The sequence below is a fragment of the Cydia fagiglandana genome, chromosome 17 (assembly GCF_963556715.1).
Source record: "Cydia fagiglandana chromosome 17, ilCydFagi1.1, whole genome shotgun sequence".
Taxonomy (NCBI): domain Eukaryota; kingdom Metazoa; phylum Arthropoda; class Insecta; order Lepidoptera; family Tortricidae; genus Cydia; species Cydia fagiglandana.
The window spans coordinates 9,512,510-9,527,916 of NC_085948.1; the positions used below are offsets into that span (position 1 = coordinate 9,512,510).

General features: G+C 40.3%; 2 protein-coding genes across 2 annotated transcripts; both read left to right on the plus strand.

The window, feature by feature from the left end:
* The first annotated feature begins 876 nt into the window (after positions 1-876).
* On the plus strand, positions 877-8,903 carry LOC134672437 (large ribosomal subunit protein uL13). Its single transcript, XM_063530336.1, has 6 exons — positions 877-977; positions 1,351-1,481; positions 1,824-1,933; positions 4,687-4,832; positions 7,800-7,922; positions 8,778-8,903. Exons 1-6 carry the CDS (start codon positions 957-959, stop codon positions 8,859-8,861), a joined length of 615 nt encoding a protein of 204 aa, XP_063386406.1. The 5' UTR covers positions 877-956; the 3' UTR covers positions 8,862-8,903.
* A 2,981-nt stretch (positions 8,904-11,884) lies between these two features.
* Positions 11,885-15,347, plus strand: LOC134672415 (zinc finger CCCH domain-containing protein 13-like). The gene is made up of 2 exons (XM_063530298.1): positions 11,885-14,809; positions 15,139-15,347. The coding sequence occupies exons 1-2, from the start codon at positions 12,024-12,026 to the stop codon at positions 15,182-15,184; spliced, it is 2,832 nt and encodes a 943-aa protein (XP_063386368.1). The 5' UTR covers positions 11,885-12,023; the 3' UTR covers positions 15,185-15,347.
* The last annotated feature ends 60 nt before the right edge of the window (positions 15,348-15,407 follow it).

Genomic DNA, 15,407 nt, shown 5'->3' on the forward strand with positions numbered 1-15,407 from the left:
AAAGGGAAGTCATCACGTATATGAACACACCATGAGTATGATATTGATAGTGATAGGTATTTTGTTAAGCATAAATAGTGTAAGATGCCGGTTTACACAGTTAAATGTAAGTTTTTATTTCGTTGTGTGCTAATATTTTATTATTTTAGTCAATACTCAAGATACTTTCGTGTATAAACATAAATTGTTACGCCACGCTACGCTAGGGCTTGACAAAATGACGGTATCGATAACTAGTCGGTATAGTATTAATATAAGGTAATTTGCGATACAAGTGTTGAAAGTAAGAATCAAATTCGTAACGAGTGGTGATAAATTAAAACACGACCGAAGGCAGTGTTTTTAATCGACACGATTTGCGAATTACCTAGTTACGTAGTACAACGTTTTACCCCATCCTGGATATCTGTCTCGCTCTCTCTTATAGCTGTGTTTTTGATGTAGGTACGGCGGACCACACCTTCCTCACAATCGACCATGATTGCGATTCAATACGCCCATCCCATCTGTAACAGCTTTTATAACGACTAAAAGCTGTTATAACGACTAAATTAAGTAAGGTTGTTGTGAAGCGTTTTACAGGAGAGAAAAGAACTATATCCATCTCTTTTCTGGGACAATTATACTAGCATAGGGAAAATACAGTATGATTCTCTCTGATTATGTACGAATGAGAAAAGATCCTGGCCAAACTATACATTCAATCTTATGCTAATATCCCACATACATATGACTTATGGTCACCCTAATTAGAAAGAGATGGAGGGCTCAGGTTTGATGTCTCATGTGGACACACTTTTTGGCCAGTGTACACTATCCCGTTTACTCTCTACGTCCGTGGTTTGACCAACTATACTTCCACCCACTTTGATTCGTGTCTACTTGTCTATGGTTTCGTGAAGATCCGGTGGCCATATTGTTTAAAAAAAATAATCTTTTCCGTTGTGTTCGTGAAAATGACGGGCTTTAGCAATAAGGTGAGAACCCGAAAATTAGAAAAGTAATGGTGTATTATGTTTAAAATAACAAAATGTCGAATTATTTTGTCGTGTAATTCAGTTTCGCTTGTTATATCTGTGATTTGAAGTGCTAAAGGGTGAAAATCCAGACATAAAATGCCCACACTTGGATACACGTGCGAGCTTTTGGCATTTACTTGTATTGTGACAATTTATTTTATATTTTAAAGCTATATTCGCATATTATTTTGATTTTGGAGAATACTGTAAGTGTTAAAATTGAAATAATTATAAAGGGAGTGATAACAATTTGGTTTATAAAATTTTGAGGTTATAGGTATTGGGACGTCAGCGCTAGAACAGCGGTATAACCTAAGTTTTGGTGTTCCAGGCCATTGTGATCGATGGCCGTGGCCATCTGCTCGGCCGTCTGGCCGCCGTCATCGCTAAAGTCCTCTTGGAGGGCAACAAAGTCGTCGTTGTTCGTTGCGAACAACTTAACATCTCTGGCAACTTCTTCAGGTAAGCTTGTATACATTCTACTTTTTTTATGTAAAATTTTCAACGTGTTCTTTTATTATTTATTATACGTTTGTTCAGCAATATGAATATCAATGCTATGATAAATTAGCTTGGCACATGTGATTTGTCTCACATTTTGTCCCTCTTAAAACTTTCTCCTTTACACAAATATTAATCAAAGATATGTCATGATTTGCTTTATATGATGTTATTCTTTTGGGTAATTTGCGACTGAATGTTTACTGAAACAAATGTTGTTAAATTAAATAATCTGATAGTTGTGAATTTTCTTTAAAAATGATTATCTTTTAAACCTTTGCTAATTTTTAAATAATTTTACAGGAACAAGTTGAAGTTCATGTCATTCCTGCGCAAGCGGTGCAATGTGAACCCTGCTCGTGGGCCATTCCACTTCAGAGCTCCCTCCAAAATCCTGTGGAAGACTGTCAGAGGTAAGCATGTTTCAATTGATACCTATTATTGTCCAAATTATGATTGCTGCTCATTAGTTAGTGTAAATATATCTGTAGTGAAATGTAAGAACCAAGAAGGCACAATTTTCTACAATTTTAGTGTTTAAACCAAGTGTGGACCATTAAAAGAGTTTGGTGATGGCCAGTTGTGTACTAGGGCCTTCAGATGGCGCTGATCGCCACCGCAAAAGTGGACGCGTTCAAATTTATTTATTAATAGGGCCGTGTTGCACAGTTACGTTCGTGGCCCACAAAATGGTCTCGCCGGAAGATCAGCGCTGGCTCTCGGGTCAGTATTATGCTGAGGCGAGCTCATTTTCGTGGTAAACTTTAACGCTTACCAATTTTATTAATATCTGTAGTTTTGTATGTAATCTTAGTTTTTAAGTTTACCACGAATACAATGCTTGATTCTGGTGATCACATGCTTTCAAAATGAACCATCTAAGTCTACTAAAGGTAGCTACCTCCCGGCCCTTCTTATACCCTACTGACCTCCTTTATAAATCATGTGAAGTACTAACAGTTCGTCAATTATATACAGGGCGTCCCACGGCGATGCCACATGGAGGGAAAGTACCTTAAATATCATAGATAGCATATTTTGCTGAAAGAAGACTTCATTTTATTTTTAAAACTTAGTTAAATTGCATTCATACTTTTTTAATTTTCTTTTTAAAAAAATGTATGGATAAAAATGATCGCGTCATTGGAGGAAAAGTACGTTAATTATTGTAAATGAACATCTTACTGAAAGAAGACATTATTTCGATTTAAAAAAACAAGTTGAATTGCATTTTAAATAATTTCATGGTTAAACCGGGAATCGAACCCGCTACACGAGAAAAAAAAAATACCTTGTACCAAAAAAATAATTCTCACATTGAAGCCTTTCGATCGGTATGACAAAGCTACAAGGTATTTTTTTTTCTCGTGTAGCGGGTTCGATTCCCGGTTTAACCATGAAATTATTTAAAATGCAATTCAACTTGTTTTTTTAAATCGAAATAATGTCTTCTTTCAGTCAGATGTTCATTTACAATAATTAAGGTACTTTTCCTCCAATGACGCGATCATTTTTATCCATACATTTTTTTTCAAAAAAAATTAAAGAAGTATGAATGCAATTTAACTAAGTTTTAAAAATAAAATGAAGTCTTCTTTCAGCAAAATATGCTATCTATGATATTTAAGGTACTTTCCCTCCATGTGGCATCGCCGTGGGACGCCCTGTATATTAAGCACAACACTAAAGCAGCACGCCAGAACTCCTTTCAACTCTGAATATAGATATAAAAGGCGCAAAGATATTATATGTATCCAAACAGTACAAAGAAAACACATTTTTTCATCTAGATTTTTTGTCTTTTTGGGCCCATTTTTGTACAACAGGCTAAATGCAATACTAGACTTATACCCACAAAGCTATGCGTGTTGTAAGAACACACTACGACGCGCCCTTCAAAAAATGACGTACGATGATACAGAGAACCTACTAATAGTCGTAAAATGATTACCTAATTCTGTTCTGTGATTTTTAATACTTAAGAACCTACTTCTCTGTTAAGGTGATATACAGTTGTTTTGTGTAATAAATATAGTTCATAATTAAGTGAATAATTAAAAATAAATAAATTTAATATTGTCCTTCGCTGCCTGAAACACAGGGAATCCTAGTTCAGGCATCTGTAAACCACGTGTCTCTATGTAAATTCTTAGTCTTTAAGAACAATCATTGTACCATACTTTTCTCAATAAATTATTTGTATTTGTATCTATATCTATTGTATAGTAAATACATCATTCCAAATTTATAGAGGCGAAACACATGTCAAGTTTTGTACTTATGGTAGTGGTTTTGTTATATTTATTCTTGCATTGGCGGGAACATTGCTTGCAAAAAATCTGCAAGTATAACAGGTTATCAATGATGTTGTCTTTGTTTTTGTCTTTTACCAAATAGTTTTTGTATAATGTATGTAGGTACCTATTGATAACAGTAAATTCAAAATTTATTTCTTATTATAATTGGAAATTACACATTTATACTGACTGGACCGTCTATTTATTGATCACACTTGACCAACTGTTAACCCTAAACTGTGGCCACTCATATCAAGTATAGTATGAATTATCTCAGGTGATTTTTTCGAGTTCGGGTGCTAATCCTTTAAACAAAAGCCTTTGTTTCTTTTAAGAGCGGTCTACAGCACGTGCCAAAGCAACCATGTCATTTAAAAAGCAACTATCGTGATAGTATTAAGGTTCAAATTCATATGATAGCTTGTCCAGAGAACAATCAGGGTGGTCTTGTTTTTGGAGATAACAAAAACGGGGTGGTCTTGTTTTTGGAGATAACAAAAACGTGTTATCTGCGAATGGGCTGTTTCATGAATCTGAACCATATAATTAGAACGGTAAATTTGCTTTTTAAACGGGCTAGTTCCCGTTACTTACGTCGGGGCTATTAGCAGTAAGCATTATAACCACTGCATAAAGGAAACAATACCTTTTGTTTAACAGATTAGGGTCCGAGCCAGAAAAAATCACCTGAGATAATTCATACTATATCTTATTCTCAAAGAATGAAACAGCCATTTCTTAATGATTATTTACATTCATACCTACATTATTTGATTCTGTCAATGATAGTACCCAACATATGAAGCCGTACAATATCCTGCTGCAGTGCCCAGTCTCTGTCCATAGACTAACTAATGATAATTGTTCAGGAATGATCCCCCACAAGACGGAGCGCGGGAAGGACGCGCTCAGGAGGCTGCGCTCGTACGACGGCTGCCCGCCGCCCTACGACAACCGCCGCCGCGTGGTCGTGCCCGCTGCCCTCCGCGTCTTCTGCCTGAAGCCTGGCCGCAAGGTTTGTAAAACAACCAACTCCTTATCTACATATCGTCGGGTGACAAACAAAAGTCCCTAACTAACACCATTGAAATTATTGGACAATAAACCGTGTTACAAGTGTAATAAAGTGCATTGTTACTTTAATTTTTTGATAGTACTTAGTGACTTTTGCTAGGCACCCAATGATATGGGTAGAAGCACAATTTGATTGGGGTTGTACATAAATTACGTCATCGATTTTTGACCCCCTCCCCTCTAAAATCATCCAAAAATCATGCTTCGAATGACCCCATTTCCTCTTAATGACGTAATTTATGAATAGCCCCATTGTATGGGTGGGTTTATTTAGTGGTATTGAATTAATTCTCCAGAAAACAGCTCTCTCACTTTTGTAATGAAATCTCACTTCTGTAATGAAAAGGTTTTTGTAAAAAAATATTCAGTTCTCACTGGCGCTGCAACTGTGTGCAGCAATGGTGCACTATACTGTCTATAGCGCTGTCTCGCTTTTGTGCCGCCGCCGCATCCGGTTTAGACGTGCGCGCCGACCTAAAATTTGCCGGCGGCGGCGCGCCGGGGGTTTTTGGTCGGCGCGGCGCGGCGGCGCCGGCGTGTAGCACATTTTTTCATTTAGGCATTACCTACTAAAAACTGCAAAAATTAACTATCTATAGTTTTTCACTAGCATTATACTTACGCACACGCTGTTCCCGATTCTAACATACATTTTTTTTAAACAAAAGGGGGCCTGTGGGCCCGATTCGGATTTTGAAATAGACATCTATTAGATATCTTGTAGACGTCACCAAGATACGATAACGATATGTTTAAGATCTAACCTGTCAAATTTAACATTTACGCGATTCTGGAGATACTCTTGAACGATTTCCACAGGATATGACTTAGAGATCCAATTCACATCTAAATACCCTATCTAACGTAAAAGTGACATTGGTTGCCCGAATTGCGCTGCAAAAGAGAACTAGTAGTAGTAGTTGATATCTAAACTATAACGCATCTAGAATGGATTGGACGTGTGCGCCGCGCTGGCGCGCCGCCGCCGCCGGGTTTTTTGACCACGCCGCCGCCGCCGATAAATGATCGGCGTGAAATCGGCGTGACCTTGAGTGTTGTTAATTAGCTATTCCAAGTTGGTTTTTGGATTACAAAATGGATTTTTTGTATTATTTATGTTACAGTTGTCAAATATACATCAATTTTAATTAAATGAAACTGAATAGCCAGTTACAGAAACTACTTGACACACCAATTAAAGTAACTGAGTAATCCTAAGTATTCACCGTCATCTGCTAACGAACGAACGAAGACTGCTGCTAGTGCTGCCTATACCTTGGACAGCTACAAGAACAAACCCCTCCATTCTCAAAGAGCTCTATATTGCCACTCATCTCTTCCTAACATGCCATGGGTGAACCCTTAGATTCTTCGGACATTTTATCCAACGCATGATGTGGAGAAACACATCAATTTAAGCTGAATGAATGGCAAACGTGCTCGAGTTGGAGCATGTGCGAGATGGTCGAACGCTATGAAGAGGTCGGCTTGCAGCAGTCTGGACCGTGCAGTCCATAAGGCTTATGACCGCATGAAAGGAAGACAAATTACATGTGGTCGCGAACCTCAGTAATGAGAAAACAAGAAAGAAGGTAGTCTCGGAGAGCCTGGTGCTTGTACGACAAGCAAACCATAAAAAAAAAGAAGCCATAGCAGTCCACTATAGTCTAGCAAATGTCAAAAATATGTGGAGTTCTGTTTTGTTAAAGTACGTCATTTTTTTAAATAGGATAAGCCATGGAAAGCTTGAGAAAACGGAGAGTTACAGATCGGATCGAAGGGCATTGGGACCAGGTAACTTCTTAATGCAAGCCAGTTACTAGGGAAAATAAGTTATTATACCTATCCTATATTCATTTACAAACCCTATTTTACTCATAGCATATTCAAATTATACGTAGTTAACTGACCAGTAACCTGCATTGATAAAATTTTCAAGAAAAACAACAAATTAATGTTTTTTCTTAAGAAACCTGAAATTCAAGGTCTCGCCGAAAACACGTAGCCGCCGTCGATTTTTTGGCAAACGCCGTCGCTGATCTTTTTTTAATCGGCGCACACATCTAGAATGGATGTAGCTGTCGTCTCTTGTGAATATCTTGAAGTCCGAATACGGCAGTGTCTGTCTTCGCGCTAGCCACCCCAAACCCCTTTTTATAAGTTTTTTTGGTCTAGATAGCAAGATATTTGTTAGTTCATGATTGTTCAGGCCTTAGGGCCCCGATTCCTTAATTTATTTTTTATTTTTTTCAAAGTGGGGTGGATGTGATCTTCACTGAGTTCACGCTAACCACCCCGCCCCGAAATCAGCCAAATTAACTATTTGAAGTCATCGGGCGACGTTAGTTCACGTTTTCTCAGGCATTAAAATCGTTAGGATCTCATTAGATTTGCCATAAAAAAATAAAATCTAAAAATTCATATATTTGGCCGTGCACCGGCGCGCCGAGTGGATGAGCCGGCGGCGGCGGCGCGTAAGAAAGGCGGCGCGGCGCGGCGGCGCCGGCGCGGCGCGCACGTCTAATCCGGTTACGACGCTAGTGTGTAGGTCGCCTTATTGACTTGGTATGTCATGGAGCCTCCATGAAACAAAGGGATCATTAGAAAAAAAAGTTATATTGACGTCTAAAATAGTTAACAAGTACAAACCCTTTTTCTAGTAGAGAAGTTTATTGCAAAGAACCTGAATAAGCACCAAATGAACAAGAGATTGATTGTAAGCATTTCCAACAACTATTCCTGAAAATGTGGAAGTTAGTCACCAGTTTCAATGATGTTTTTACTTGGGTAATTTGCGACTGAAAGCAAAACTTATGTTGTCAACTTTTAAGTACACTGAGACTATTGTGACACATTTATTAAATAATAATTTATTGTAAATAATTTGACACATTTTCCCCATTTCCAGTACTGTCACGTCGGACGCCTCTCACACGAGGTCGGCTGGAAGTACCGCGAGGTTGTCCGCAAACTTGAGGACAAGAGAAAGTTCAAGGCTGTCCACAAGGTCGCCTACGAAAGGAAGCTGAAGGTGTGTATTCCACTATATTCATTTGTAGACATAGTCGAATTAGGTTACTAGAGCATAGATTATGTCTGAACATAATTGCCTTCAACCCTTTCAACGCTACTTGTTAGTCTAATGCAGCGGTCGGCCACCTTTTAGCAGCCACGGGCCAAATAGTAGTCACCGAAGTTGACGCGGGCCGCACTTGTTAATATTTATGACTTCATCAGACATTGTCGTTTGTCCACATTACATACAAAATAGCCAGGCGGGCTCGCGGGCCGCAAGCGAGAGGTTCGCGGGCCGCTTGTTGCCAACCGCTGGTCTAATGTAATAAACTAAAGTATGGTTGCTTTTTAGGGTTCCGTACCCAAAGGGTAAAACGGGACCCTATTACTAAGACTTCGCTGTCCGTCCGTCCGTCCGTCCGTCTGTCACCAGGCTGTATCTCACGAACCGTGATAGCTAGACAGTTGAAATTTTCACAGATGATGTATTTCTGTTGCCGCTATAACAACAAATACTAAAAACAGAGTAAAATAAAGATTTAAATGGGGCTCCCATACAACAAACGTGATTTTTGACAAAAGTTAAGCAACGTCGGGCGTGGTCAGTACTTGGATGGGTGACCGTTTTTTTTGTTTGCATCATGGTACGGAACCCTTCGTGCGCGAGTCCGACTCGCACTTGCCCGGTTTTTCATTTTAAAGTTTATTAATAATGCCAACACATACATGTGCAGCTTTGCCAATGATGATTATTAACTTACCTACATTATTTGATGTGTTATGAAAAGACACTTATTCTGATATCTCATTATTAATTTCATACTAATTTGACCCATTAGATTGTAGGCTAATAAAAAATGTATTTTTCCAGAAAATCACCAAGGATGCCGGCGCGAAGGTCGCGAAGGCGACAGCGCCTTTCACGGCAGTCATCCAATCCTATGGATACAATTAGGATTAAGACAATTTTACAAAAATAAACCTTTGGTTGCCCAAACTGTCGTTTTATTTCATTCAGTAAAGTGGACTCTCGCTCAAGGGTTCTACTACACCAAGAACAAATATCATTGGGTGATCCAGGATTTGAACTGAGTAGCGCCATCTAGAAAGCAATAGTTTTTCATTAGCTCATCACCCCCCTAAAATACCAGTTTTACCCCCAGATTAGGAACCGCTGCTCCAGCACTTCACACATGTTACTTCCTAATTTAGAATCGTAAATTGCAAAGTTGTAAGCGCGTTAAAAGCAAAGACGCTTTTCTTGTTGATTTTCGTCGGTAGTAAAATTGACTGCACTATTAGGATATTTTTTTTTGTATCTTAGGACGACTTCATTAGTAAGGTGTGTGAAACGTACCTATACACACGTACCTTTGACGGCCATCAATTGACGCGCGGCTACAGACCATAATCAACCTTCGTACAATTCCGACAAGATTCACGACGACGCGCGCGTGGTCAGTGGCGGATTTGCCCAGTAGGTCCGGACCTAGGGCGGCAAATTGTGACCAAAAGTTCGCTTATGATAACAATAAATAACTTAAAATGTAGTCAATATGATGGGTGCTGCGATAGGGGCGGCTGTGGAACCTAGAGCGGCAAAGACTGCAAATCCGCCACTGGGGGTGGTGTTCAAAGGGTTACAGGGTGCCTACTGCCTTATATTATGCTACTCTTTGGAACACAAATCCCAAATGGCTGACTCTTTCAGCGATCTTGAACACTGATATCAATTTTCAACAAAATCTGATCATAAATGTAGAAATCCAAGGGGCCGTTTTTAGGGTTCCGTACCCAAAGGGTAAAACGGGACCCTATTACTAAGACTTCGCTGTCCGTCCGTCTGTCACCAGGCTGTATCTCACGAACCGTGATAGCTAGACAGATGAAATTTTCACAGATGATGTATTTCTGTTGCCGCTATAACAACAAATACTAAAAACAGAATAAAATAAAGATTTAAATGGGGCTCCCATACAACAAACGTGATTTTTGACCAAAGTTAAGCAACGTCGGGAGTGGTCAGTACTTGGATGGGTAACCGTTTTTTTTTTTGCTTTATTTTTGTTTTTTTTTGCATTATGGTACGGAACCCTTCGTGCGCGAGTCCGACTCGCACTTGCCCGGTTTTTATAACAAAAATTACCAAAAAAACAATGAGAGCCAGCTGGTGTGGTGAAAATAAATTAAAGTACTTAGGTAAGTATACCTATTTAAAAGCATGATGGGCATTAGGTATAGGTAGTTAACTCAAAAAAGAGAATTAAAAAATCTATCAATATTAACTGTAGGTAAATACCTAATCAACTTACCCATAGCTTGAAGAAAAAGATAGATTCTGTAGGTAATTAAGCAGATTCAGCAAAATGTGCATACCTTATTATACTCGTCTTGGAACTAAAAATACCTGTCAACGACGCACTTCACCAAGCTACAGAACGGGACCAATGGAGACAGCTAGATGATGGAATCAAACGGAGCCACGATCTTCAGCAATGAGGGACCGATTGAAGAGAAAGAATATACTCGTAGTTCGTTTTTTTTAGCATTAGAAAAAAGGTAAACAATATTGATGTGTCTTTTAATTGAAAAATAAGTCACGGCAGATATGTAACAATTATGAATCTAGTACAATCATTTATAGTCTTCTGCTTTCATAAGTAATACTTACAGATTAAAAAAAAGCGGTTTTCAATTAAAAGACATGTCAAGATCGCTTACCTTCTTTATAATGCTAAAGAAACGAACAATGTACGTATTATTTATTTTATGACTATACTTACCTATTAAGACTAGAGATTTATTATTTTGCAGTTTCATAACATACTTTGTTAGTAAATACGACGCAACATGGCCGCATTGACGTCACAGGATTTCAATTTATAGAGTTCCATTTATTGCTTGAGAGGGTTCAATCAGATAATTATTTTACGCGCGGCGACAAATTTTCCCGCGCAGCTGTGACCGGCGATAACATGCAAGGGGTTGTAGCGCGGCTCGGGTTTTCTTGATACTTGCTTATATTTTCAAAAACCAAGTTTACAACGAAGGCAGCTATACCTACGAAGCAGGTCCCAAGTTCAAATCCTGCTAAGAGCATTTACCTATTTCTTCTGTCTATATGTATATTTTTGCATTTAATTTAGCTAATCTGATCAATCATTATCCTTACCTAAATACTATTCTATACTATCAAAGATATATTGTGAACGCTAAGAGATATTATGATTTATAGCTATACCGGTAACGGTCCCTGTTTCTGCGTTCGCACAGGAACATACAAGATGGTATTTTTAATGACCTGCAAATCAAGATAACATTAAAAAATATATTTCCAATAACACCTTTGTTATATCATATTTTATGAGAATAAAGATTTCATCACACTATATGTTCCGAGTTATGGATGTTTTCTATGTATTTACCTATTCATCTATATCCACAACACAGGCGAAAACTTCACTCGGGGAGCTGGGGCGTCGTCGCCTGCAGCAGAGGGGTCTCGACCCCCGCTCCGGGTCGTTCCTAGCGCAGAGGTTAATTGTCCATCGTGGTAACGCTTAGTGATAATTTATTTCTTAGTTCTTAAGTGAAACGTAGTACATAAAACATTTCGTCTAATAAACTATGCTACTATTGTCGCCTAGCCAACGGGTCAGATCCACAACATCAATCTTATTGAGCTTACTGTGGGGTTAAGTCACTTTCTGTAAGATTGTCCCATACTCCATTTAAACCTACTTACATAGCTGTCGAGATATTGTTCCGTCAAACGGTAATTCTAGAACGTGTTTTGTTAGTCGGAGATTCGAAAACAATTTAAACTTAACTTTATAGGTACCGACCAAAAGGATTTATGAATGACTATACCTAGGATTCTAGCTAGGAGAGGAGCAAGATTGTTTGAACCACTCATTTTAGCATTGTCGTATGCTGTGGGCGGCCCATGAAAATTGAATGCACTGTAGCGCTTAATCGAAATTCACGCTTGCGACTGGTTTCCAGCAATATAAAAGGAGGTAGCAGCTCTACCACATTCAGTTAGAAGACGACCGTCAAAGGAGCACTTCTACTACATCACGAAGGAAGAAATCCATACAAAAAGGGCTACGTTACTATGCATAACGGGTGTCTACTGCTTCTTGCCTTTGTCGCGGTATTCCAGCCGATTGCTTCGTACACTGAGCGCGGCCTCGTTAATGGAAGGCAGGAACGCTGTGACTATCGGACATCGGTGCGCGACCCGGAACTCAACTTTCATGGAACTTACCGCTTTAACAAACCTGCCGTGGAAGATCACCGCCTAAACCAGAGGGACGATATTCGTAAGCTCCGCCGTAATGGAGTGAAGGAAGAAACTCTTCGTCTCGCTTCATCTTCAGACAGGCGGCTTGCTGATACCGTGGAAAGGGAGAGGATTACGTTGACGAGGCTTTCCAGCGATCGCATCGGAAACGACGCTCTCCTACGCCGCGAAATTCGCAATACACGTCCCGTTTCCAGTCACCGTAACGAGCGGAAGCACGAAATCCGACGTGAGCGCCTTTCAACAACGCAAGAATCCGACCAAGCTCGTTTCTCTGGCCGCCGGGAGAACAGCAGATTGTCTGTAGATGAAAACCATTCTCAAAGACTCGATAACAAGCGCTTCAATGAAAGGGTTTCAGTGGAATCTCGACGAGATACCCGAGACAATGGAATCAATGCAGACAAGCAACGAGTTCGAGAACATCGGGAAGTACGTTTTGATACCAACCGAGCGAGAGATAATGGAGCAAGCAGTTTGATAGAACGTCGTATTGCGAGAGAGGCTGTTCAAAAGATGGACACGCGGCGTTCTGTGTCCAGAATTCAACAGGACCGCAATGCGGACCGTGAAACTCTTAACCGACGTTCCAGCAGGGAAATAAGAAGCTCGTCAACCTCGGGCGATAGGGTAAATCGAGCTAGTGCCAATGAGGGGTCGCGATTCGTCGTCGTACAAAGGCAGCGTGATTCTCAAATCCGACTAACAGTTGAACGAAAAAATAACCGAGATTCTGCCAGCCGAGAAGTTCTAGATGATCGTATCTCAGTAAATCGCAGAAACGCTCAACGAGCCCAATCTGCCGACACCCGAAGGGAAATCCGAGATACCGAAAATGAAGCTAGACTGGCGAGAGCAGTACGATCCGTAAATGATCGTGTTATCCGAAAGGATCTTAGTGGGTCCAGGATATTTAACCGTGAAATTGCTGCAGAAAACCAAAGGCATGCTCGAAGCATGGCGGCATCACTAGAACGAAGCACTGAATATCGAAAGGACTCCAGAAGAGAGTCAGCAACAACAAGTATTGAAACAGCAACTCGACGAAGCATTCATAATATTCGTACAGCGGAAACACGGAAGGCAATCCGAAATGCCGAAAGCAATTTCCGTATCTTTGAATTAAATGCCAAACGCACTGTGGAAACCTGCGTTCACGATCGAGAACCGTCGAATGAACACCGAATGTCTCGAATAATGACAAGGGAGCGATCACAGGAAAATCGACGGCTTACTCGCAATGTTCGAGCCCAAACTATCAGAACTGAACGCGTTGATGAAGACCGACAGGAAGCTCGTAACGTTGGAATCGGAGCTTTTAGAACTGAGCGATCTGACGAGAGCGGACGGGTAGCTCGAAGTTTTGAGGTCCGAGCATACATAAATGAACGCGCTGTTAGAAGCCAGCGAGATTCTCGCTCCGTTGGAACACGATCGTCCCGAACTGAACGCTCTGAATTCAGGACTGAGCGCACTGACGAAAGTCAACGTGATGCTCGCACTGTTAAAGTCCCAGCCATACGGAGAGAACGCACTGAAGAAAGTCGCAGAGATGCACGCAGCATTGGAGTCCGATCATTCAGGGCTGAAAAGTCTGAGCAAAGTAGACGAGATGCTAGAAATGTTATTTCCCAACTATTTAGAGACGAACGAACTGACGAAAGCCGTCGATATGCTAGCAATGATGAACTGCGAGCATTCAGGGCAGAACGCACTGACGGAAACCGACGTGACGCTCGCTTTGCTGGAGCACGATCAGTCAGGTCTGAGCGCACGGAAGAGAGTCGACGAGATGCTCGAGAGGCTGGAATACGAGCATTCAGATCTGAGCGCACTGACGAAAACCAAAGAAATACTCGAAGCGCTGGCATTCGAACAGATGCTCGAAGTAATGGAGTCCTTGTATTTAGGACTGAACGAACTGCGAAAGGCCGTCGAGATGGTCGAGCGATTGAAAGCGGTACTCATCGTCGAGACACTCAGGGCATTGAAAGGCAAACCCGTTCACTTGACCGTGTCACCGATTCCCGTAGGGACAGTCAAAATAATAACAGGGAAGCTCGTATACAAGAAAGGACACTTGAAAGCCGCCGCATGGTTCGAAATATTGTATCTCGAGCTGAAGATGAACGAGCTAATAACCGAAGAGCTACTCGTAGCCTAGAAATAGACATTCGATCAATGGGACGTGAGAGCTCTAGGGAAAGCCGTTTGAACCGAGATTCCAGAACATTCACGCTGGATCGCCGATCAGAAGAAACGAGGCGTGGATCTGATCGTGCGATTGAACGTCTCGACAAACGGGACTCGCTAGAAAACAGGCGCATTTTCACCATTCAGCGAGAATCGCGGAGGGACACTCAAAGGACCCTTGATAGAGACAACCTTGCAAGACGACATGTGGAAGCTGAATCTCGAAACAGCTTCGACACAGAGTTTGCCAGAAAGCGAGAATTTCAAGGCATGTCCAGGAACACCGCCCAAACCGAGAATGAGACAACCATGATGAACTGGCAGTACATTTTGTACACACTGCAAGGACTTTACATTTGCGGGCTGCTGATTCAGTTGGGAGGGAGCGCCGAAAAGAAAACCAGGTAAGAATTTGAAACAGTACAATTTTGATAATATAAAACATCACGTATTACTTTCAATGCAGAAAATGTATTCCAGAAAGTTAAATACAATTCCATCTCCAAATCAATACAAACTCCCTGGATATTGATATTATGGAAAACATTTTAACACAATTTATTGTACCTATATTAGCTATGCTGGTTCGTTTGAGTTTTTTAGATTTTTTTATTATTATATAAGTTAGGACCGCAAAACAATTAGCTGCGGCTAATATCTATGCATTAAATTGTGAAAATATAACTTCTAAATTACTGGAAGAAAACAAAAAATAATATGTGGATGATTTCAGGGTATCTTGGTGGCCGGCGCCTCAGCATCTCATCAAAGTGGATTGAATAACACGTCAAGAATATATTTAGTAGTACCTAGTAGAGTATAGTATGGCTAAATGTACCTACGTAGTTCTAGTTCTTATAGACAAAATAGTTGTGACTTGATGTATGCAAACATATTATGTAGAGAACATTATAATATATTGTCCGTTATTAAATATTTTTTTATTTAGGTATATCGTCCTTAGCTATTCCCTGACTGAGATAGAAAAATACAAGGGTTATA